At 44.1% G+C, this 24,600-nt stretch overlaps 1 protein-coding gene, 1 long non-coding RNA gene and 1 other non-coding gene across 18 annotated transcripts in view; 1 reads left to right on the forward strand and 2 right to left on the reverse strand.

Moving 5' to 3' along the window:
* The window catches only part of Dhx30 (DExH-box helicase 30), a 31,976-nt gene extending 19,643 nt beyond the window's left edge, over window positions 1–12,333 (reverse strand). For 2 of the 16 annotated variants that reach the window (XM_087563224.1, XM_087563213.1), the window contains exons 1-5: window positions 12,275–12,333; window positions 10,474–10,565; window positions 7,676–7,730; window positions 3,291–3,386; window positions 2,237–2,265 (exon numbers count right to left, since the gene is read on the reverse strand). In XM_087563224.1, the coding sequence (XP_087419350.1) occupies window positions 2,237–2,265; window positions 3,291–3,361 (100 nt within the window). In that variant the 5' untranslated portion in view covers window positions 3,362–3,386; window positions 7,676–7,730; window positions 10,474–10,565; window positions 12,275–12,333. Of the gene's footprint in view, window positions 1–2,236; window positions 2,653–3,290; window positions 3,387–7,675; window positions 7,731–10,473; window positions 10,566–11,600 lie in introns of all 16 variants that reach the window. The other 14 variants (XM_087563225.1, XM_087563222.1, XM_087563220.1 and 11 more) reach the window with 12 other exon arrangements.
* A 98-nt stretch (window positions 12,334–12,431) lies between these two features.
* Window positions 12,432–22,120, forward strand: LOC134480238 (uncharacterized). Its single transcript, XR_015628068.1, has 3 exons — window positions 12,432–12,767; window positions 21,099–21,357; window positions 21,692–22,120. It is a non-coding gene; the product is annotated as an uncharacterized LOC134480238 (long non-coding RNA).
* On the reverse strand, window positions 16,652–16,789 carry Snora17b (small nucleolar RNA, H/ACA box 17B). The gene has a single exon (XR_015628306.1). It is a non-coding gene; the product is annotated as a small nucleolar RNA SNORA43 (small nucleolar RNA).
* Window positions 22,121–24,600: the final 2,480 nt, after the last annotated feature.

A 24,600-nucleotide genomic window follows, 5' to 3' on the forward strand; every position in this document is an offset into this window, starting at 1 on the left:
TTAGCCAACAATGACCTTGAACTACTGATCCTGTTGAGTTCAGGGAGCACAGGATGTGCCAGCACACCCCATTTATTCAGTATTTCAACCTAGGAAAATACTCTTGCCAACTGAAGTGCATCGTTAGCCCTGTAAGGAAGTTATGCTAATTTGCTTATATAATGTCAATTACTGCTTTCCTGCTATCATGGCAGAGTAAATTGCAACAGAAAAACATGAAAGTAAAACCTGAAATATAACTGGATATGGTAGTTCATGAATTTAACCCCAGCACTCAGAAGGGAGAAAGCAAATCCCTGACATCCTAGGATATATCCATATAGTATATATGATATATATTATATATAAGATTACTAACTTAGAGAGATTCTTTTTATTTAGTTTGTATTTTATTAATTTTTAGTGTATATGCATGACTGTGGTTCTCCTTCCACCATGAGTGCCAGGCCCTGAGCTCAGATCATCAGGAAAGCACGGCAGTGACTATTACCTGCAGAGCCAACTCAGCAGCTCCTTTTGTGTGTACTTCTGCATCAGGCAGGACATCACCACTAAACAGAATCAAGGTGTAAAGGATCTGAGTCTGCAGGGGAATGTTTAGGAGCTTAAGCTTCGCTTATATTTTGATTCATGGTATTACTCTATAGTCCAGACTGAACTACAACTAATTATGTAGCCCAGGCTGCCTCAAACTTGTAGCAATCCTTTTTTGCCTCACCCTCCCAATTGCTAGAGTTCAGGCATAAGCCGACATGTTTAGGAAGTGAGCACCAAAAGACAACAGAAGGAAACCCAAGACAACTTAGACTCTGTGCAAACCACAGTACCTTAGGAAATAGGGGGTCTATCAACACCTAAAACACTGGGGCTCTCAGCCAGCATGTGGCAATGTACTCAACTTATCATGCTCAAACTGATAAGCCATCGTCAAGCTGACTGGAGATAAGAATAAAAGAAGAGCTATCAGGGTTAGGTAAACACTCCCCACACATGGAAGCCCCAGAGCCCTTAATGTCAGGCCCTGCATCAGGAAAAGCATGACTGCATAAGGAATACACAGGAAAGAGTAAACTGTGGCCCTGGACCTGGGGAGATTATCCTGCGGGATTTCTAGTGCTCCATGCCTCAATGCTGGGTAGGAAAGAAAAGACACAGAGGACACTTACAGGTTTCTTTTTTACATATTCACACTTATTTTGGAAGGAGGCTTTGGTAAGAAATTGGTGGTAGTATGGGGACAAGTCTGGAAAGGAAATGATTTGGTTTTTCAAGATAGAGTTTCTCTGTGTAGCCCTGGCTGTCTTAGAACTCTCTCTGTAGACCAGGATGGCCTCAAATTCATAGAGCTCTGCCTGACTCTGCCTCCCTATTGCTAAGATTAAAAGCGTGCTCCACCACAGCACAGCTGAGATGATCATTTTTTGCTTTCGATTCAAAATGTCTCTAATGGGCTCTGCTCAATAGAAATGACCGCTGTCTTCTGGGTGCCATTTATTCTATTTGAACACTAAAGATACTATTTTTACCACATACCTTCTTTTTCTATGCGTACAGGGAGATAAAGTATCATGTACTACTGTAGCCAAAACTGGTCTTGAACTCCTGATCCTCATGTTTTCCTACTGTTGGATTACAGGTGCTTATCCCCACATCTGGCTTTCACAGTTCGTTCTTAAGGCAGAATTCCAGTGAAGCCTCTAGAGTGTTCATGCATTACTTAGAACCCACCTACTGGGAAGTGAAGGAAAGAGGATTGCTTGAGCTAGAACTTCAAAGCCACCTGTGCATTACTCTAAGATTCCATCTCAGAGGAAAAAGAAAGAGGAGGAGGAGGGGAAATACAGCTCAATGGTAGAGTGCTAGCATTGTGTCTGTGAGGCCTGATGTTTAGGGCCTTCCTAATACCACCACCACCAGCACACTCACACATGCACGCACACACGCATGCACACACACAGACACACAAAGGAAACAGAAGCAGCATGTGAGAAAGAAAGCTTAACTATCTATGCACAGCAAGATGTCTTCTGCACACCCTGTGGAAGCCTCCTGGAGGCACAGCAAGAGAAGCAGTGTGCAGCACCAACAGCTCAGCACACAGGGCAGCTATCCACCCCAAGAGCATAGTGTATTTCTTGGCATTCAAAGAGGCATGTCCTACCTGACTCCTACTTAACCCAAGCAAACAGTCTTTGAGCTTAGCCACAGCACATCTAACACTCTCAGAGCCACTCACCTGCCATGTTGGAAATGTTAACGTTCAGCCTTTTCGAGTTACAGGGCATTTTAAGAAAGAAAAAAAAAAGGGCAATCAACTCTTGTTTTAGCAATGGTAGGGGGTGGCATTTCTTTAAAACCTAAGTCAGGTGGTCAGAAGGGTTGCAAATATGTATTTCTACTACACTGCTGCCAGAAGTCAGGGCCATGGTAGAGCAGAGGGGAATGAACTGGAACGACCTAGAAGCATGGCAGCATCACAGGCCACAGAGACTGCTCTCCACACTTTTGCTAAGCTCTTGACCTTCAAAGTCCTGTATAGAAACTAGACTAGGCAGGCTAATTCCAGATGAAACAAAGACTCCATCACCTAATATAATGTTCTTTCCAGTAGGCAGAGGGATATGAACAGGTAATCCCAGCAGGGAAGAGAGCCTGTCAAGACAAAAAGGCCACCAGGAATGTTGGTCTTGGCACATGAGGAAAAGACTTAGGTCTGAGGGAAAGAAAAGATGCCCCTGTGCTCAGACTATTGCCCCTATCCATAGGTACATGTTGACGTGAGGTGAACTATCACTCATCTGGGCATTGAGTATTCTTCCCTATCAAAAATATATCCAAATTGCCAAATACCTGTCAGGTAGATTCTGATGACAGTGACGTGTTTTGAGGTACTGGGTTAGACAGTGTGCAAGCATCCGAGATGGGGGTCAGGCTGAGTCAGGGTTCTGTCCTGGCCGTGTCAAGTATTTGCCCTCTGAACAAGAAAAGCCTAGGAATTCCTACTAGCCTACAAGCTTCTCCATCTGGTGCTTAACAACTTAACTCATCCTAACATTGCTTTCAGGCCACACATGGAGGCCCATGGAGACTGTAGCATCCAAGTTGGATAACCAAGGACCATGAAAAACCTATTGTATTTTCTCTCTTGGGGTCTGTCTTCTTTGCCAAGCTTACCTAGCCTTGTGACTCATTTTCTAGAAGCATGACCCCAGTACAGGGTTTCCACTGCCACCCACCTACCCACGGATCTCAGACCAAGCTCTTACTGGAAGCAAGAATCCTGCTCTTACCTCGAGAGATGGTCCCTCCAGGGGCAGGGTTGACACACATGGGTGGAAGGCGGGGTGGGGGAAGCTTGCATTGACGCTGCCTGTGCTGGGTCCGATCTGGGGAAAGAGAAAACATACAAGGTGGTATGTTCTTGCCCTTCACACAGTATACACTACTGAGCTAATTCATCCTGAAAATCCAAGTAGACTTCCAAAAATATTGGAAAGGCAATCCCAGGTTCTGAGGAACAGGCCAGCAATGCTGTACAACAGAACAGTAACTGGCTTACAGACACACCAGAAACATCCTGGTAGAAGATCCCTTCTGACTCTCTGGAAGCCGTCAGACTACATCTACCCTTTAGGAAGTTTATGATTGCTTGATTTTGTTTTTCTAAGAGAGCATATCAAATAGCCCAGACTAGCCTTGAACTCGTTATGTAATGAGATAATTTGAACTCTTAGTCCCAAGTGCTGGAATCACAGGTCAATGTCATCACAACTGGCCTCTCTGGGTCTTAACACACATCGTCTATGTTTGGCTTTAGCCTTTTGTTGTTGCTGTTTGAGACAGGGTTTCTTTGTGTAATGCTGGCTGTCCTAAGAACTAGATCTGTAGACCAAATGACATGAGTTCAGTCCCCAGATTCACACAGTGGAAAGAAAGAACTCTGACCTCTGAAGACTCTGACCTCTACAAGTATGCCACAGAACACAAATAAATACAAATATAATTTAAAATGTTAAAGGGATCAATTTATCACGTCAAATGTTTCATTTAAGAGACTAAATTCTACTTAAACAAGGACCTACAAATTACATTAAGTCTTATTTTTATATTTACTTATTTGTGTATGTTTATATTATTATAGGCTATAATGTATGTGTCAAAGTCAGAGGCCTCTCTGGAATCTGTTCTTTCCTCCTACGACAAGTTCAGATCAGACTCAGGTGTTCAACCTTGGCAACAAGCATCTTACCTACTGAACCATCTTTTCAGCCCACGTTACCTTTTGTCGTTGCTGTTATGTCAGGGTCTATAATAGCCATGACTGGCCTGGAACTCACAGAAATCCAGCTGCCTCTGCCTCTCAAGTGCTGGGACTAAAGGCATAAGCCACCACACCTGGCCACAAATTACTTCTGTAAGAATCTCCTAACTTTTGAGGTACCTGAAGTAAAGCTGAGTAGCTGCAGTGGCTTGGAGCTCCATGCCCAGCACTGCCTCGGCAAGCCTGTTTCCAGCACAGTGTACTAGACACAGTGTTAGCATCAACTATCCACCTGCGTTGGCAGGCCAGAGCGTCTTCCCATGCACACACCATGTGTCATCCTCTGGTGCATGACCTTCTTACCCTTGCCCAAAGTCTACTTCTGCGATATCTTCTTTTTCACTATAATATTGGCATTGACTCTTGAGGGCTTCACACATGCACACAATGGATTTCAATCATGCTCTACTTCTCCCATGAATTTTAAGACACTAGAGGTATGTGGTTGTTACAGGAAACATATATAGTGGGGTTGGGGATTTAGTTCAGTGGTAGAGCACTTGCCTAGCAAGCGCAAGGCCCTGGGTTTGGTCCCCAGCTCCAAAAAAAAAAAAAAAAAGGTGGTAAAGGCACTTGCTACCAAGCCTGGTGACTTGAATTTGATTTCTAGCACGCCCATGACAGAAAGAAAGAACCAACTTCTGTAAATTACCCTCAGAACTCCACATGAACACAGGGCCAAGCACACACAATCAAGTGCATATGTAAAAGTATACAATTTAAAGATGTTTACAAACCTCCTTTAAGCTTGTTAGGGAAGTGTAGATAAATGGCGGGATGACTGTTACCTCATGAAGGCTTTCATTAACTGGACAGGGCTAACGTTGTGGGGTCCTACTGTATCACCAAAAAGTTTCGGATGTACAGCGGGAAACATGAATCCTTGTTACTGATCTAGTGCATCTTTATAGATTTTGATACACGGGAGTTTTGTTTGTTTAAGTTATTGTACATGTGTGTTGTCTGTAGGTACACACATGTCCCACTGTGTGTGGAGGTCAGAGAAAAACTCTTTCAACTTTTATGTGAGTTTCAGAGATCAAACTCAGGTCATCCAATCCATGCAACAAGTACTTTTACCATTCAACCCTGATCCAGTGTTTCAAGTGCTAACCACATAAGACTGAGTCCTCACTCTGTGACAGTACAGCCAAGAAATTAGTCAGACATTCAATACACAAGAAAGGGCAGAAAATTCAGAGAGAGGAAGGCCAGCCTGGGCTATGACATAAGAGAGTTCGGAGCCAGTCTGAGCAAGTATCAAGACACTTTTCCATATAAAATAGAATAGAACAGAACAAAACAAAAAGATTATTGATAGACGTGTTATTGATAACACTCCATTGGTTAGAAAGCAAACTTAGACCATACTATATCCTGCTGCTATTTGATGACATCATGGAGTGTTCCTTTAAAGGAATCAGGCCCTTCTCTAAGGTCTTTATACAGATTAACTCATCTGATCCTTGGGATCCTGTGACAAAGGTGCTTATCTCACCCATTGAAATCAGAGAGAAGAGGGCACAGAGAGCCTCAGTCATCCAGCCAAGACCTCCAGCCAGCCAGTGAGTATAGAACCATCAGGTAAACCAGAAATCTGGGTCCAGGTTTCCTGTTAAGGCCACACTGCCTTATATAAGACAGCAGTAAGAATGTCATCCCTCAGGCTAGGTGGGGGTGGCACACACCTTTAATCCCAGCACTTGGGGGGCAGAGTTATGTAGGTCTCTGAATTGGAAGCCAGCCTAGTCTGCAGAGTGAGTTTCAGGACAGCCAGGGCTGGACAGAGAAACCCTGACTCAAAGATAAAACAAAACAAGAACAACCCATCAATCAAGCCTTGGTCTAGAAAGTCAAGACAAATTAATTTTTTGTTTTTTGTTTTTTTTTGTTTGTTTGTTTGTTTTCTGAGACAGGGTTTCTCTGTGTAGCCCTGGCTATCCTGCAACTCACTATGTGGAACAAGGTGGCCTTGAACTCACGAAGAGTTCATCTGTCTCAGCCTTCCAAGTACTGGGATTAAAGACTTGCACTACCTACTCAGCTCAAGTAAATCTAAGAAATTTTGACCTAGGTGGTAACTGGGGCCCATCCTGTAAGAATGTTAGACAAGGGCTGGGGATCCGGCCTAGTGGTCGAGTGCCTGCCCATCACGCACAAAGCTCTGGGACCTATCTATCCCTAGCACAGCATAATCTGGACCAGGAAGCAAGAGGATTGGGAGCTCAGGATATCCATGGCTATGTAGTGAGTTCGAGGCCAGTCTGACCTGTGACTCTCTCAAGAGATAAAGAGTGTTAAATAACACTGGGCTCTTCCTCTCTTCACAAAACTGGGACTGTTCTTTCAGATAGTCCTACCACAATTATGTCACCCACCCTTTATAAGTGAGCCGACAACAAAACCACAGGTTAGTAAGGAGACACAAAGTAATTAAGTGACACTAGGTTTTCAGCTCAAAAAATAATGTGCTGTCCATAGTAATCTCCATTTTAATCTCTCTACTTAGCACTTCCTCCATCTCAAAAAAAAAGAAGCAACTCATTTTTCAGCATCTGTGAAAATAGATGGAATAAGTCTGGTATACTGGACAGCCCCAAGGCCCCATTCTGTGGATCATATAGGCCACCACTTGGTTGGCAATTCCCTTACCACGATGAACACAAGAGAGAGGAGACATAATTGGGAGGATCTATTTAATACGCACTAAAGGAAACTCTATTCTGGCTCTACTTGTGAAACATGCTCAGATCAGAGCCTTGGTCAGCTTTTTTACACACATATACACAAACATTCACACACACAAATAAGCAAATATAATTTGAAAATTTTAGTCAGTAGTACACACCTGTAATCCCAGATCTCGGAAGACAGAGGCAGGCAGATGTCTGAGTTCAAAGCCAGTCTGGTTTACAAGCTCCGTGACAGCCAGGGCACACACACAGACACACAGGCACATAGACACACACACAATAAAAAAAGGAAAAAGGAAAATAGAAGAACAGGAGGGACTTTTTTTTCTTTTTTTCTTTTTTTCAGAGCTGGGGACTGAACCCAGGGCCTTGCACTTGCTAGGCAAGTGCTCTACCACTGAGCTAAATCCTCAACCCCAGGAAGGACTTTGATAAGCAGTGAATAGGCAGGAAGGAGTGCTTTGGGAGAAGGGCAGCAAACATGCACAAAACCCAGGGCAAGAGGCAGCATCAGTTCTGAGCTAGGTAGACAAGGAAAGGGGTTTTGGAAATGACTCTGAGAGGGTCAGAGGACTGCACACTGCAGAGGCACGCTCATAACCTTCCTCGTGTCCAATCACACATTAGACAGGCATGGAATTGTGAACAGCTCCATTCTTACCTTTTCTGAATGAGTCCAGGGTGAACATTTCTGGCCAGGAGAGAAAGCTGGAATCCTGAGAAGGGGGTCAAAAGGCCATGAATATTAATTACTATTCCTCGTTCAAGAATCTGCAAAGACTGCAGCAAGAGCATAGACACTGTCCAGAAGACAAGGAAATGAAACTGGAAACTAGCAAGGCCAACCGCTGCCCTCCAGGCTTAGGAATTCAAAGGCCAAGCCAGATGGTGGTGGAGCACACCATTAATCCCAGCACTGAGGAGGCAGAGGCTAGTGGATCTCTGTGAGTTCAAGGCCAGCTTGGTCTATAGTTCCAAGACAGCCAGGGCTGCAGAGAGAGAAACCCTTTCTTAAGAAAATCAGGACAAGGTTGGGGATTTAGCTCAGTGGTAGAGCGCTTGCCTAGCAACCGCAAGGCCCTGGGTTCGGTCCCCAGCTCCGAAAAAAAGAAAAAAAAAAAAAAAAAAAAAAAAGAAAAAAGAAAGAAAACCTAGTTCAGGGATGGAGAGATGGCTCAGTGGTTAGGAGCACTAGATGTTCTTCCAGAGGTCCTGAGTTCAATTCCCAGTAACACATGGTGGCTCACAACCATCTGTAATGGGATCCGATGCCCTCTTCTGGTGTGTCTGAAGACAGTGACAGTGTACTTATACATAATAAATAAATAAATCCTAAAAAACTAGTTCAGCCCTTGGAAATGAGAATTGACTGAGAGAGTTCAGGTCAAAGAATGACCACATATTAAAGTTTCATAATTTAAAAGTTTTCTATGGTAAAGTCTCTTTGAAATGCATGGTAAATTTCTAAGTAATAATTGTTAATGGTATTATTAATAATAAATTATAAATATTACATTGGAGCACAGTTACTGTCCAGAAGTCTTGATGCCGTTCTTTTATTCCCCTGAGACAGGGTTTACTGTAGAGCCCAGGCTAGCTCAAACTATCCTATTTCAGCTCCCAAGCACTGGGATTACAGGTATGTACCTCATACTCAGTGTTTTGGTTCATTCTCCCGACTAGTACATCCTTCCTTCCTTTTTTTTTTTTTTTTTAATTTGCTTCACTTTCTGAACTGATCCTCCTACATCTGCCTCCCAGGTAAAAGAACAAGTGTGTGCTGCCATGCCTAACTCTTATGATACATTTAACTGAGGACTCTAGAGAGCACTTACAGTTTAGTAATACTGTGTTGTAAAATAATCAAAACTCATATTTAGAGATCTCTTTAACAATGGCACTCCTGGAATTGGATTAGGTCCAGTAACCCTCACTAAATTTAGTTTTAAAAAAGCTACACAATGTTTTGCACATTAGATTAATGTCCTACATTGCTAGGAGAGTAGGAGGGTCTACTCCTCTGTCCCTAATTGCTAGTCCCTTTCATTCACGACTGTGGGGAGTGGGCAGTAACGGGCCTCATCTTTAAACCAACAATGTGACCTCCTCATCCCCAGGGATGCTGAAAATTTCAACCAGTAAGATATGGTGCTCTCCAGAGAGAAAACTTCAATATAAAACCATCGACAACACCACTTACTAGAGAAGTTACATCCTATCAACACCATCTACACAAATTAAAAGAAAAAGGGTGTAGTTTAGGGTCCTAAATTTAAAGAAGACCTAAGTGTTTTAGGTTTTATGGTTTTGGTATTAGGAATTACAGTAAAGGTCTTGTCCATACTAAGCAACTGGTCTCCCACTAAGCTATATCACAGCCCCATACTTTCTTGCTAAGAAATTTTAAGTTAATCTGCATGTAAACAGACTTGGGTTTTGTTTTTTTGTTTTAATTTAAGATTTATTTATTTATTATATAGAAGTACACTGTAGCTGTCTTCAGACACACCAGAAGAGGGCATCAGATCCTATTACAGATGGTTGTGAGCCACCATGTGGTTGCTGGGATTGGAACTCAGGACCTCTGGAAGAACAGTCAGTGCTCTTAACCACTGAGCCATCTCTCTAGCCCCTTGGGTTTTGTTTTAAATTTGGTTTTCATTTTTAGGGTGTTTTTAGATAAAGTTTCACTCTGTTATTCAGTCTAGTCTAGAACTCACTCTGTAGCCCAGACTGTGATTAAACTCAAAGGAACCCTCTTATCTTAGCTGCCAAGTGCTAGAATTACAGACAGGAGTCACCATACCTAGAAGAGTTTTGCTTTTAAAGTCTCTGGATCCTCTCTTGTCAACAAAGTTTCATATACCACAGTCTTCCCTGTCTTCATCTCAAAAAATATGAGATTCAAGGTATCAAATCATTTCATTTTATTGTGTTCTAGAACATTTCGCAGAGATCCAGAAGAAATGTGCTTCTCTTATAATATGGTAATGTTTCTTAAAATATTAGATTCAGGGCTGGAGAGGTAGCTCAGAGGTTAAGAGCACTGGCTGCTTTTCCAGAGGTCCTGCGTTCAATTCCCAGCAATCACACGGTGGCTCACAACTATCTGTAATGGGATCTGATGCCCTCTTCTTCTATGTCTGGAGACAGCCACATTTATAATAATAAATCTTAAAAAAATTGATTCAGTTTTGATTTTAAGATTTATAATAATAAATCTTAAAAAAATTTTGATTCAGTTTAATATAATTTATAGAGATGCATAAAATTGTAGTATGTCAAAATCTCTTTTGTGAGAAAACAGAACTTCTAGTACACTGCTTACGTGATGTCTCCAAGCCACTAATAATGAACAATACGCCTTAGAGGACCACAAAAGGAGCTAACTACATGCTTTACGGTGTGGCTGAGCAAAATGCATACCATGGCTCTATGAGCAGGGATAAGTCACCTTACCTTATAAAAGCAGTGAGGGGCTCAGATTTTGCAGGCTTTCGAACTGGAGCTGAATTCTCTCCTTGCTATTCCTCATCACGAGGCTGGGCCTCCTGGAAAATAACAAGGCAAGTTCACTGGAGTGGCGACCTTCACTCAGATGCAAAACTATACCAAGCATAGAAATCAATGTACTAACTTTAACAGGCTTTCACACAGTGGACTCACTCAAGAGTCCCTGACCTGTTCTAGACATACCAAATGTGAATTGTGCCATAGAGCATCCTTAAGGAAATGTTAAGGACATTTTCCCCGAGCCCAGAGCAAAGCCCCTTCCTTCACTTTTCTAATCCCGTAGTGGTTAAAATACCTATCTATCGAAAATGACACTTCCACTCTGGGAAATTTACAATCTCAAAAATCCCAGAAACGTTTTCACAGTTTACAAAGACTTGACCTCATATAATCCCTGAAGCTGCCCTATGGAGAGTATCCTCTCCCCAAGAAACAAACTGAAGCACAAACATAATTTACCCAGGATCCCAAAGCATCAGGACAAAATGGAATTCTGACTCCATGTTTTTACATGTTTATATTACACTACTTTCCTTACATATCAACCTGTATTCTACATGTAACATGTTCATTCCTTGAAAGAATGAGTGGGGTCCAAAAGCTGATAAAACTTTTGGACTATAGCTTCATAAATTAAAATACTGAAAAGTTAAGATCTTTGGGTGTCAGGTGGGGTACTACATAGATATAAACCTTGGCAAAGAATTTATAAATGTACAAGCAAAAAGCGTTATCATAAATCTAAATAATAACATATAAAATCAGGAAACAGTCCCCCGGTTTGGAAATGTCAGACTCTAAGATTTAAGTATAAATTATAAATGTAGTCAAAAGTTGCATGGCACATGGCAGTGAGGTCAATGCCTTCCAAGAAACCGTTACAAGGAAAATCATCAGAAAATGTGTAATTTTACTCTGGCCAGTAGGATGCACCCAAAAACAAGTTGAGACCTTGCAACTGGACTGCTGCAGTCTACCTGCTACCGTGCATGGCAAGCACCCATGAACTGGAGGTTGTAAGGTGAACAGTCTCTGCATTGGAAAGCCGCAATTAAAACACCAAACTTGCTTACACAAGGACTATCTAGAAAGCGCATAGATGCAGTACTCTTGGCTTGAGGGTTCTCGGGACCCCTGGGATTCCACTTCACTGCAAACAAAGGACCCACCATGCATTAGGTCTTCCCCTGCAAAATGGGACAAGTCACTAGCAAACAAAGAACACCTCACCCCTTAGACTCCCCCACTGACAAGGTCGGTGCAAAAGGAGGCAAACCAGAAGAGTAAAAAATGCACCAGGCCTCCCTTCGGAGGAACGGTCCTGACCGCACAGTGGGAGGAGGGGCAGACAAAGGTCTCGGGCACTCGAGAGACTTCCTCCGGGCCCAGCCAGGGGAAAACCGAGCATCCCCTGAGGCGAAGGCGTCGTCGAGCCAATGAAGCCGCCTCTCTCTGCCTCCGCGGAGCCCCTAGCAGCGAGGCCCGCCCCGGCGGACCGGTCTGGCCCCCGCCCCGCCCCGGCTCCATGGCAACGGCAGGCCGAGGCCTGACTGCCCACGGCTCGGCCCGGCCGGCTTCCCGGGCAGGCCTAGGATGCCCGGCCTGCTCCTCAGGCTCGCCAGCTCCTCCTTCCCACTCTCCGCCAGGTCGCCAGCCGGACTCGGGACCCCTCCTCGCGCCGACCACCCCCGACCGTGGCAGGCTGCTTCAAGGGGCGCGAAAGGGTAGAATAAAAAGCCCAATTCACCTGTTGTTACAGATGTGAAACAAGCCTCGGTGCACGGCGCATGAGCCGCGGGCCCCCCCAACTACGGCCGGACTACAACTCCCACCAGCGACGGCGCGGTCCCTTCCGGGTTCCGAGGCGGAAGTCCCACCTGCGGCCCCGGCGCTGCTCGGCCTTCGCCTTTCGCCTAGCCACCTGTGCGGGATGTCGCTTCTTAGGGGCTCGCGAGGTGTTCTGTGGCCTAGGTTGTCTCTAATGTTCCTGAGCTCACAGCGCGAGGCGCTCAGTCTGAGCCTGTGCCCGGGCACTGGCCGGAGGGCGCGCGGCTGTAGCCTCAGACGCAGGCGGGACTTCCGGCGGAGCGGCCAGGGACGCGCGTGGCCTGTGCCGTGGGAGCCGGCGGGAGCTAGGGAGGGATGGCCGTCTCTGGTTCTTCTCGCCATCCCCAACCTCAGCTCTGTGTTGCGCCTTTTTTCTCCTGCGCCTCCCCTTGATCTTCTGCACTTTTAGGGAGGTGAGCCATTTTTCCTCACAGAGACATAAACCAGGCAAAGGACAGGGTAGCGCTTGCTGCTAGCTTAGGGGGTGTGTGGTGAGTGACAACCACGAGTCTAGGTCACATCGCCTCTCAGGAGCGAGGAAAGGGAAGGCTTCCCTATCTATGCTCTGAGCAGAATGAAGTATGGGTTCAATGGACTCATCCTTTGGTAGAGGAAACTCAGTGGCGTTGGTCAGTAGTTCACTGCTGGGAAGAGAATATTTGAGGATGCCTTTCATGATAATTGGAGAACTAATACTATAGCTCGTAATTTAAAACAAAGAAAATATCATGCGTATGCGTGTGGGAATGTACCAGCTGACATGTCATGAGATCTTGGAAGCTGGAGATACGGTCTGATGTGGGCCCCGCCGTTATCTTAGGTTTTCTTTTGCTGAGGTAAAAATACCATGACCAAAAGCCACTTGGGGATGAAGGTTTACTTGATCTTATAGGTGACAATCAGCCACTGAATAATGTCAGACCAGGAATTTAAGCAAAAACCATGGAGGAACCATTGCTTACTTCCTTAGGTCTCATGGCTTGTGCAAGCTGATACACAACCCAGAATTTCCTGTCTCCCCAGGGGAGACACCCCCCCTTCACAAAAAAACAGAAACACTCACCCTGTCTACATCAGTCGTTCAAGAGAATGCCCAAAAGCCAATTTGGTGGGGGCAGTTTCTCAATTGTGGTTCGATACCCAAACAACTCTAGCTTTTGTCAAATCAACCAAAAAACAAAACAGTAACAAACTACTGATTCAGCAAGTGTTGGTGACCGTTGAACCATAACTCCAGCCCCTTTTCATATGCTGTTTTTTTGTGCAGCCATTTAAATGTGCCACAGCACAGGTGACTTCAACTATTCCAGAAGCTGGGGCAAGACATCTGTGAGTTAAAAGCCAACCTGGATTGCATAGAAAGAAAGGCATGGTAGTGCGTGCTTTTAATAATCCCAGTATTCGGGTTGGGGATTTAGCTCAGTGGTAGAGCGTTTGCCTAGGAAGCGCAAGGCCCTGGGTTCGGTCCCCAGCTCCGAAAAAAAAGAACCAAAAATAATCATCATCATCATCATCATCATCATCATCATCATCATCCCAGTATTCTCTCTGAGACAGAGGCATGCAGATCTCTGATCTGAATAGATCCAGGCCAGTCAGAGAGCTACATGGACCCTGTCTCAAAAGAAGAAAAGAAAAGGAAGAAAGGAAAGTATACTAGCTATTATTTTTCCCTCTACATTGCACAGAAGGCTAGGAATTGAAGTGAAACGAAGAATTCTTGAAAACAAAACATAGGAATCCTGTCCCACATGTTTGGTATATACTTGGAATCCCAACACTTAGGAAGTAGAATCAGGATGTTCAAGGCGAGCCTCAGGCCAGTTTGACTTACCCAAGACTGCATCTCGAACAAACAAATAAATCCTTGTGCTGGTAATTTGAGAAAGACTGCTATTTATAGGCAGGTTTGCAGACGATATGACCCCCGCCTCAGGAAGCTTAGTGTCTAGTAGAATAGTTGACAAAGTGGAGCTGAAAGAAAGAGATAAAGGCTAGTAAGGTGTGAAGTGCTACCAGGACTCAAGAGAAGGCCTGCCTACCTCTGAGTGACAAGTATGTTGGAACGGGTTGAGAATTATATCCGAAGATTAAAATGGCTCACTGTAGCCAGCAGGTTAAATAAATGGGTAGACTTTTACAGACATATATTGGACATTTTCTGAGCGTATTACTGGTTCAACCCCCACTTACTATAAGTTTGAGGCCTACCTGTGCTACACTGAGAGACACTGTCCCAACGTAAAAGGTGGGTGCTGGAGAGGTGGCTCAGCAGTTAAGAGCACTTGCTCTTCTTAAAGACCTAGGTTCAATTCCTAGCATCCACACTGAAGCTAACAACTCTGAGTAGCTACAGATCCAAGGGATCTAATGCTTCTGCCTCCATCAACACTGCCTAGACATGACATAAGTCGGGCAAGTGTTTATACACAGAAAAATATATAAGTATCAAAAAAATTAAATTAAAGCAGGCTAGCAAGACAATCCCCAGAGGCCACATAGTAGAAAGAACTGAATTGGGAAAAATGTCCTTCGATCTCCACATACATGATGCTGTGCTGTAGTGCACATGCGCACACACTCACACAAACACTCACATACTTAAACACATATAATTTTTTTGTTTGGTTTTGGCTTTGGTTTTTCAGAGACAGGGTTTCTCTGTGTAACAGCCCAGGCTGACCTGGAATTCCCTTTCTAGACCACCTAGAATAGGTTGGCCTTCAGCTCAGAGATCTGCCTGCCCCTGCCTCCATAGAGCCTGGATTAAAGACCTGTGCCTCTGCTCCTGGCAATAACTGTGCTATTTAAGAATTAGAAAAAAATAGCTGGTGGTGATGCACACCTTTAGTCCCCAAGAAATCATGTCTCAAAAAGAAAGAAAGCAACAGGGCTCAAGAGATGGCTCAGCGGTTAAGAGCACTGACTGCTCTTCCAGAGGACCTGAGTTCAAATCCCAGCAACCACATGGTGGCTCACAACCATCTGTAATGAGATCTGATGTGCTCCCCTCTTCTGGTGTGTCTAAGGACAGCTACAGTGTACTTACATTCCTACATAAAGTAAATAAATCTTTGTAAAACAACAGCAAAAACAAATCAAACACAAAATAATTAAAAATAAGTCACGCCTAGTGTCTCACACCTTGGGAGGTAGAGACAGGCAGTTCTCTGAATAGCCAGGGCTACACAGTGAGACTGTCTCGAAAATGAGAAAAACAAAAAACACAGAAGTAAGGTCTAGAGAGACCGCTCAGAGCTCAGGACACATACTGTACTTGGAGAGGACTCTGCTTCCCTTTCCAGAACTCAGGTGAAACATTTGAATTATCTCTGACTCCAAGTCTGGGATCTGACACCCTCTCCTCGGCACCTGTTCTCTGTATGCGCGCGCGCGCACACACACACACACACACACACACTCATTTTTTAAAAAGTTGGGGATGTCACATTAAGAGACTTCCCTGGGGGCTGGGGATTTAGCTCAGTGGTAGAGTGCTTACCTAGGAAGCGCAAGGCCCTGGGTTCGGTCCCCAGCTCCGAAAAAAAGAACCAAAAAAAAAAAAAAAAAAAGAGAGAGACTTCCCTGATTTTTATTTCTCTGTGGTAACCCTCAGCATACACTTCGTTACTGAACTACACTTGCAGACTTTCAACAAATGAAGTCTGGTTAGACTCCAGTCTTCCCCTTGTCACTCCTGCCTCTTTCCTCCACCACCCTCCCTTATTTGCAGACCAGAGATTACCCCAGAATCTCAGTCAAGCTACTTAGGTGCCTTAATCACCAAGCCACATTCCCCAGCCCTTTCGACTCTGAGACAGGGTGTCTCTATGGTAGGCCAGACTGACCTTGAACTTAGATCCCCTGTGCAGGGAATGGAAGAAGTCTGAGCAAATGTACTCTGTTGACACAGGCAAGGACTCCAAGGCCTCAGACCTGTGGAAGTGTCAAAGCCTTATCTGGGTGAAGCTCCAAAGAAATGCCAAAGCTTTCCTCAAGGGACCAAGTATAAGTGTGTATGAACCGTGGTCAGTGTGTGCAAAGGGTAGCAACTGCTGCTTCCCCTGATATCCTTCCGAGACTAGCCAACCCATCCTCACCCCCACGCCCTGTGCTGTACCTAAAACAGCTTTCCTGTACCTAAGTCTACTGTAAATCTATCTTCCTTCCTACCCTGCTCCTAGTCAGAGTTCCAGAACCCAAGCTGAGTGACATGTGGTACACCTGCCTCCCTGATGCCGGAATTAAAGACATGTGACAGACACCATGCCTGTTCCCTTCACCCCTCAACCCCATGGAATGTCAGGCTATATACCATTCTCAGTGCTGACTGGCTTCTGAAAGCTGAGTATAGAAATAGTCACTTGCTCTTTGCCCCAGTGTCATAGACAGAGCCCAGCCGCTGTACCTGCAGTGCTGACAGATCCAGAACAGCATCCGGAAGGCTGCCGTTTTTGTTTTTTCAAAAACTGACATGGTATACATATACGTGGGGGTGGGGGGTATGCATACACCATGGCAGACTGTGGAGCTCAAAAAATAAATTGTGGGGTTTGTTCTTTCCTTCCAGCTTTATGTGGATTCCAGTGGTTGAGCTCAAGCCATAAGGCTTGTATGACAAGTACCTACCCACTGAGCCATCTCCCTGGCCCTCGTGCTTTAGATGCATGACAGGTTCAAAGCCTAGATGGTTGAGGTTTTTGATTTGTTGTCATTTTTACCTGTAGAGAAATATGGTTTTTTCACTCCCGGTTATCTATACTACTCAAGGGCAGTTCCCCTATTCCTTCAGACATGTTACCTCATGGGTTATGAACTCCAAATTGCCTCTGCTTTTTTTCTGGATATTTCTGGGCAGCATCATAAGACACTATCTTAAAAACAAACAAACAAAAAAAATGGGACTGGCATACAGAGAAGCAATAGTGGATTTAACATGGTGTTTTTGTTTGTTCAAAACACACACTCGAGGGTTGGACAGATGGCTCAGCGGTTAAGAGCACACTGACTGCTCTTCCAGAGCACCTGAGTTCAATTCCCAGCAACCACATGGTGGCTCACAACCATCTGTAAAGAGATCCGATGCCCTCTTCTGGTGTGTCTGAGGACAGCTACAGTGTACTTATATATAATAAATGAATAAATAAATCTTTAAAAAAAAAAAAACAAACACTCGAGCCCTTAGAGCAGACCCACCCAGTACATGTTGTACAGGACTCGTGAAAATGAACTCTCCTCTGGGCTCGGAGTGCTGAGAGAGCTGCAGAGAAGTAAAGACAAGACACCCGTCGCCAGGCATGGTAACACACACCTCTGGTTCCAGCACTGAGGTGGCAGAGGCAGGTGGAGGGTTGTGAGTGCCTGGACTCGTGAGCCCTAGGACTAAGTCTCTGTAACCAAAACAGAGTTGAGTTGAGTCCCAGTTTGAACAGGAATTTAGTGAGCAAAGCACAAACAACACTCCAAAGAGAGTGAGCTACCTCAAGACAGAGCAGCATGTGGGCTCTGTATAGTGAACTTAAAGGAAGACAGAGTTGAGGTTGCCCAGCAGGTTGCCAAGCTTGGCAGCCTAGGTTCTGTCCCGGGAACTCATGGCATAAGGAGAGAAACACCCCAAATCTTGTCCTCTGGTAAAATGTGCCCCATGATGCCCATGTGCATTTTGTGAGGTAGGTAGCATGCTCATCGGAGTAAGCTGACCCATTTCCCCTCTCAAATGGTGGTGGGCAATTGTCCTTCAAGGTATTTCTTCCAGCGATGCTCTGTAAAAGTCCAGAAAGGAGGTAAGGACTGCAAAGCCCATGCTGTACATGATATCATAGTGAGGTCAGGTCTTCTGATTCAGCCCCTTCATCAGTGCACATATGGGCAAAAGCTCTGGTGCCTTAGTTTCTTATACAGAGACAACAACCCAGGCTCAACTCTAAGGATGTTTAACCACAAACGATTATTTCTAACTCTGCCTACTTAGTATCACACTTATTTTCTTTTCAGAGAATGTCTCACTGTGTAGACCTACCTGTCTAGCCTAGAACTCAGAGTGTAAACCATGCTGTCCGCAACCTCCTAACTCAGTGGGTAATGGTTCTTACCATGCAGTTCTGGTGACCCGAGTTCAGTCCTTGGGACACAGATAAGGTGGAAGGAGAGAACCAGCTCTATAAAGTTGTCTTCTTACATGCATACCACGGCATGCCCACTCATGCACATACATCATGTACACACACAATAATAAGACTTCTAAAAAAAACCTGACATAAATTTGAACCGAATATAGTAAAGGAGACAAAAGGAGGAAGTGAAAAACATGGTAAAAATGATAAGTTGTGCAAGAGGACATAAATGTATCAAGACACATGGGCTGCAGAGATGGCTCAGTGGTTAAGAGCACTGACTGCTCTTCCAGAGGTCCTGAGTTCAAATCCCAGCAACCACATGGTGGCTCACAACCATCTGTAATGGGATTCGATGCCCTCTTCTGGTGTGTCTGAAGACAGTGACAATGTACTCATATACATAAATAAATAAGAAAATATTTGGTTATGTAAATCTTAGCCAAAGGCTAGAGAGGCAATGAATACTTTGTTCCTTTTGGGAATGGGAAATACAGTTCTTCTACTAAATGCTGGAGGAAAGCAGGGGTCATTATTATATTCCTTTGACTATAGCCTTGGTATCCTAGAACTTGCCCTGTAAACCAGGATGGTCTTGAACTCACAAAGATCTGCCTGCCTCTATTCCTCAAATTCTGGGGTCACAAGGAAAAGGCACTTGGTTGCTTCTGCTTCTTTTCCTGAATAAGATTTTTAGTAAATTATTTATTTCTAAATTTTATAATTATATATATGTGTATACTTTAGTGAATGTATGTGTACCTTGGGCATATGTAAAGGTGTATGTAAAGTCCAAAGGAGAGCATTGGACTAGAGTTAAACACAGTTGTAAGCCACCTAACATTCAATGCTAGCCACTGAGCCCTAGTCCCCTGAAGGGGCAGCAATTGTTCCTAACCACTGGGCCATCTGTCCAACCTGCAGCAGTCTTCCTTTCTTTTTTAGAAGTGACAATTCTTCTAAGGATCATTCTTAATAATTTTAGTTTTAAAGTGTGTGTGTGTGTGTGTGTGTGTGTGTGTGTGTGTGTGTGCGCGCGGGCATGTGTATAAAACGTATATGTAGGGGAGCAGATTGTTTTTTTAAGGACTGTCAGCCTTTTTTATTTTGTTTTCTTTTTGAGTGTGTAATATGTAGGCATGCACCGCTCATGATACGGCACGTGTGTGCGGATCTGAGGAAATTCCAAGAGTCAATTCTCTTCTACGTGGATTCTAGACATTGAATTCAGGTCATCAGCAACCTTACCAGTTACCTCACTGGTGGTCTTACATATTAAATTTTTCACTTTTTCTAAATCTCATTATGAAGTTCAGGATGGATTCACAATCTTCCCGTGATTACATGACTACAGTTATATACCCATAGTTGTAGCTAAATTATAGAAAACAGGCATACACGTAGTTTCATTTATGTTGCTGTGATAAAATAGGTTCACACATGCCCGTACACACACACACACACACACACACACACACACACACACACACACACAAAACAAAACAATTTAGAGGAGAAAAGGGTTATTTTAGTTAACAATTTCCAGTTCCTGTCTGTTGTTGAAGGGAAACCACAGTACTGGGAGTTTGACAGCTGGTCAAGGGCAAAGAATATGAATTCATACTCACTTGCTACCTCGTGCTCAGGTTGGTTTCTGTACTGTTATACAGTTAAGGATTTCCACTGCGTGGGTTACAGTTCCAAGTTCCTGTAAGTTGTGTCAAGTTGGCAATTAAGGCTAGCCATCACATATGGAAATGCACACATGGATGTATTTAGAGCTTTATTCTTCGGCATTGTTAGAGATTGAATCTAGGGACCGATGCCTTGTAGCATGCACTCTACCACTACGTTACATCTCCAACCTAAATATCTTTGTTTAGAATTGCTTTCATTTGGCTGGGCATGGTGCCGTATGCCCTTTATCCAAAATAACAAAAAATTACATTGCTTTAGCATGTGCACACTCCTGTGATCATGTGGAGGTCAGATGTTAGGAGTCAGTTTTCAACCTCCACTATCAGGGATGCAGGGATTGAGCTTGGGTTGTTTGGCTTGGCGACATGCACCTTCATCCAGTGAGTCATCTAGCTTGCTTAGTTTTTTTTTTTTAAAGATTTATTCATTTATTATATATAAGTACACTGTAGCTGTCTTCAGATATACCAAAAGAGGGCATCAGATCTCTTTACGGATGGTTGTGAGCCACCATGTGGTTGCTGGGAATTGAACTCAGGACCTCTGGAAGAGCAGTTGGGGCTCTTAACCTCTGAGCCATCTCTCCAGCCCCCAGTATCTTTTTTAAAAAACATTTATTTATTTAATGTGCATGAGTACACTGTAGCTGTCTTCAGACACACCAGAAGAGGACATCAGATTCTATTACAGATGGTTGTGAGCCACCATGTGGTTGCTGGGAATTGAACTCAGGACCTCTGGAAGAGCAGTCAGTGCTCTTAACCACTGAGCCATCTCTCCAGCCCAAGTATCTTTGCTTTTTTTTTTTTTTCCATAGATGCAGAAAGAAGACATTTACTGAATAATTAATACACTTCTTGATTAGTGCGTGAATATCCACTCAGATGAAATGTCATGGTGCTTTGGACTAACCATTTGTTTGTGTCATCTCAGAAAGGAACTATATCATCCCGAGATACACAGAAGTCATTTGGATGAATGTTCATAGGCTGCAGAGTGGTGAGGTTCTGAAGTGTTCCAGGCATGTGGCATCAAACCCCTCTAAAAAGGTCTGCTCCTGGGCTTGCGGTGGAGTACTTTCTCAGTGTGCATGAGGATCTGGGTTCTATCTCTACTGTATATACACAGAGCAGAATATTAACATCACCGGCCATCTTGTTCTGCCATGGCTTCTCCGTATCTTTGCTTTAAGGTACAGTATTTAGCATGTACTTTGTTATCTTGTCTGCAAATTATTAATTTTTGCAAATTTTCACTTTTGTTGGGGGAGAAGGGGTAAGACAAGGTTGGATTCTTTAATTTTTTGGAAATAGGGTTTCTCTGTGTAACCCTGGCTGCCCTATAACTAGTTCTGTAGGTGAAACTGGCCTCAAACTCACAGAATTCTGCTTACCTCTGCCTCCCAAGTACTGGGAGTAAAGGCGTTTACCACCACCACCACCACCTCGTGCGACAAGGTGGGTTTTTTTAGATTTGTTCATTTTATTAATGTGTTTGCTTGCATTATGTGTACCACATGCTTGCAGGTTGAGGGCGTTAGAAGAAAGCATTTGATCCCCTGGACCTGGAGTCATGGATGACTAAATCACCATGTGGATGCTGGGAATTGAACCTGGGTCCTCCTCAAGAGCAGCAGGTACTCTTCACCACTGAGCCATTTCTCAAGCCCTGAGACAAGGTTTTATCATATATGCAACCCAAGTTGACCTGAACTAACTTCATTCCTCAGCCTTCCTGGTTCTTGCATTACAATACTGAGGGGGCCCTGCAGGTGGTCAAGGCAGACAGTAAGTCAACCAACCGGAAAGCAGTGAGAATGAAGACTTGGTTCAGATTGATTTTTGCTAACCTAGACTTCAAGGACTCTGATGCCTGGCGGTTCATTCTGAATAGACTGAAACACAGTGTAACTTGGAAATAAGATTCCGGTGTAATACAAACCCATTGCACAAGTGTCTTAGAGTTTCCGTTGGTGTGAAGAGACATCGTGACCATGATGACTCTTATAAAACACTTAATTGGAGGGCTGGGGATTTAGCTCAGTGGTGGAGCGCTTACCTAGGAAGCACAAAGCCCTGGGTTCGGTCCCCAGCTCAAAAAAAAAAAAAAAAAAACAAAAAAACAAAAAACAAAAAAACAAAAAAAAAAAAAACACTTAATTGGGGCTGGCTCTCAGTTTCAGAAGTGCAGTCCATTATCCATGGTTGGAAGCATGGCATTGTGCAGGCAGACTTGGGACTAGAGGAGGAGCTGCGAATGTGACACATTTCCTCCAACAAGGCCACACCTAACAGTGCCACTCTTTACTGACAGGCCAAACATTCTAACACATGAATCTGTGGGACCAAACCTATTTAAACCACCATAGCAAGGAAGCATGATTACAGTGAAACTGAGCTCAGGGTGTACGTCATGCCTTCCAAGAAGATGGGTTCTAGAGATGGGTGGTTACCTGTAGTAGCTTAAGGGTCTAAAAGAGGATATGGCCTGGTCACAGTCACACAGAGTGCACAGAGGTCATTTGGTCTATTAACCAACTCTGGCCCTTGCTGTGGGAGCTTTGGGGAAGCCTCTGGTTAGGCAGGTAATGTAAGGGTCACTTAGCCTATTAGGTATCTCTGGTCCTGGAGGTGTGATTTTGAGAAGCCCTTGCCAGTAAGGGGTTATTTTTTCTTTTTTTCGGAACTGGGGACCGAACCCAGGACCTTGTGCTTCCTAGGCAAGCGCTCTACCACTGAGCTAAATCCCCAACCCTAAGGGGTTATTTAAATTACTAGCTACATTCAGTACTGGTTGTAGGAGGTTGATATGGCCCGGCCCAACAGATAATGTGGACCACCAAGCTATTAATCACTTCCAATTACCAGCTTTCTGGATGAAAGAACATTTACGCTTTTCCCATAGGAAAGACAGTCTTCCATGCTTAACATTCCTGGTTCCTCTGAAGATCTGTGGGCACAAGGACCTTCATGCTGTGCTCCAACATAACACTATGCCCAATTAGGCACCTTGGAGCCTCTCTCTGGGGTCTGTCTTGTGTATTCTAGGCTAGCCTTACACTAGCTATGTACCGTAGGTTGACCTCAAATGCCTCATCCTTCTGCCTCTAGTTCTCCAGTGCTGGGATTACAGGCATGTGCCACCATACTTTACTTTCTAGAAAATATATTTTATTAAATTTGCATGTAGATGTGAACGTTCATGAACCTGTATGCATGTTAGCATATGTGTTGGACCGAGAGGACAACTTATGGCAGTCTGTCTTTCCTTCTACCACACGGGTCCTAGGGATTCAGGTCATCAGATGTGGCAGCAACTGTTAGCCCCTGAGCCATCCCTCCCTCCCAAGCTTCACTTAATTATTTCACATCTTTGTTGTTTCAGTCAGCCTGGGTAATACCATGTAGCCAGAGCTGACCTTGACCTTAATTTCAGTGATCTTCCTTTTATAATTCTTGTTACCACACCTAGCTCTAACTTTTGATTTGGAGACAGGGTTGTAGTGATTTGCCCAAGTTGACCAAGCTGCCCTGCAAATTTCCATCCTAGTAATAGGTTACAGCTCTGAATAACCGCTCTATGCTTTCCCATATATATGTATATGTATGAATGGCTGTGTTGCCTATACAGTGCAGGTTGCGTCCCCTGGAACTGGAGTCGCAGATGGTTATGAGCCAGTTTAGAGGCTTGGAATTAAACCAGGTCCTCTGGTAGAAGAGCTAGTGCTCAGCCATTTTTTGAGTTTCTTTGTGCTAAGACAGGGATCTCACTCCGGACTGGCCGCTGGTGCCTGTGTCATAGTGCTGGGATTAAAGGACTGAGCCGCTATGGCATCACACTCTGTGTGGGGTTTGTTTGGATGTTTTTGGTTTAATTGGTTGGTTTGGGTTTATGAAACAGCCCTGGCTATCCTGGTATTCAATCTGTAAACTCAAGGGCAGAGATCTGCTTATCTCTGACTCTGAGTCCTGGGATCACTGGCCACTATACTGGGCATTTTCCTTTTTGATACCTAGCAATTCTTCACATTTATCAGAAACAATGTGACATTCCAATATAAATATACAACATATAAACATTATTTGATTTCTAGCCCGGAGTTGTGCGTTATCCCTGTAATCCCAGCCTTGGAGAGGCTGAGGAAATATTGACATGAGTTCAAGACAAGCCTGGGCTCAATCATGTTTCAGGTTAATCTAGGCTATAGCATATCCCTGCCTCAAAACACAACTATCTTTAGTTTTGTGTGTTGTGGGGAGGTCAAAGGAAAGCACAGCTTTCAAAGATTGTTCTCTACTCTCATATGGGTTCTGAGAGCCTTGATAATCTTAATAAGCCTTGATCAAAGTGCTTTTACCCACCCAGTGAGCCATTTCACAGGCCCTCAACATAGCTTTTTAAAATCATCTCATGTTCATGTAAACCGTTTGGAACA

The sequence above is a fragment of the Rattus norvegicus genome, chromosome 8, assembly GCF_021556685.1.
Source record: "Rattus norvegicus strain SHRSP/BbbUtx chromosome 8, alternate assembly SHRSP_T2T, whole genome shotgun sequence".
NCBI classification, from domain to species: Eukaryota; Metazoa; Chordata; class Mammalia; order Rodentia; family Muridae; genus Rattus; species Rattus norvegicus.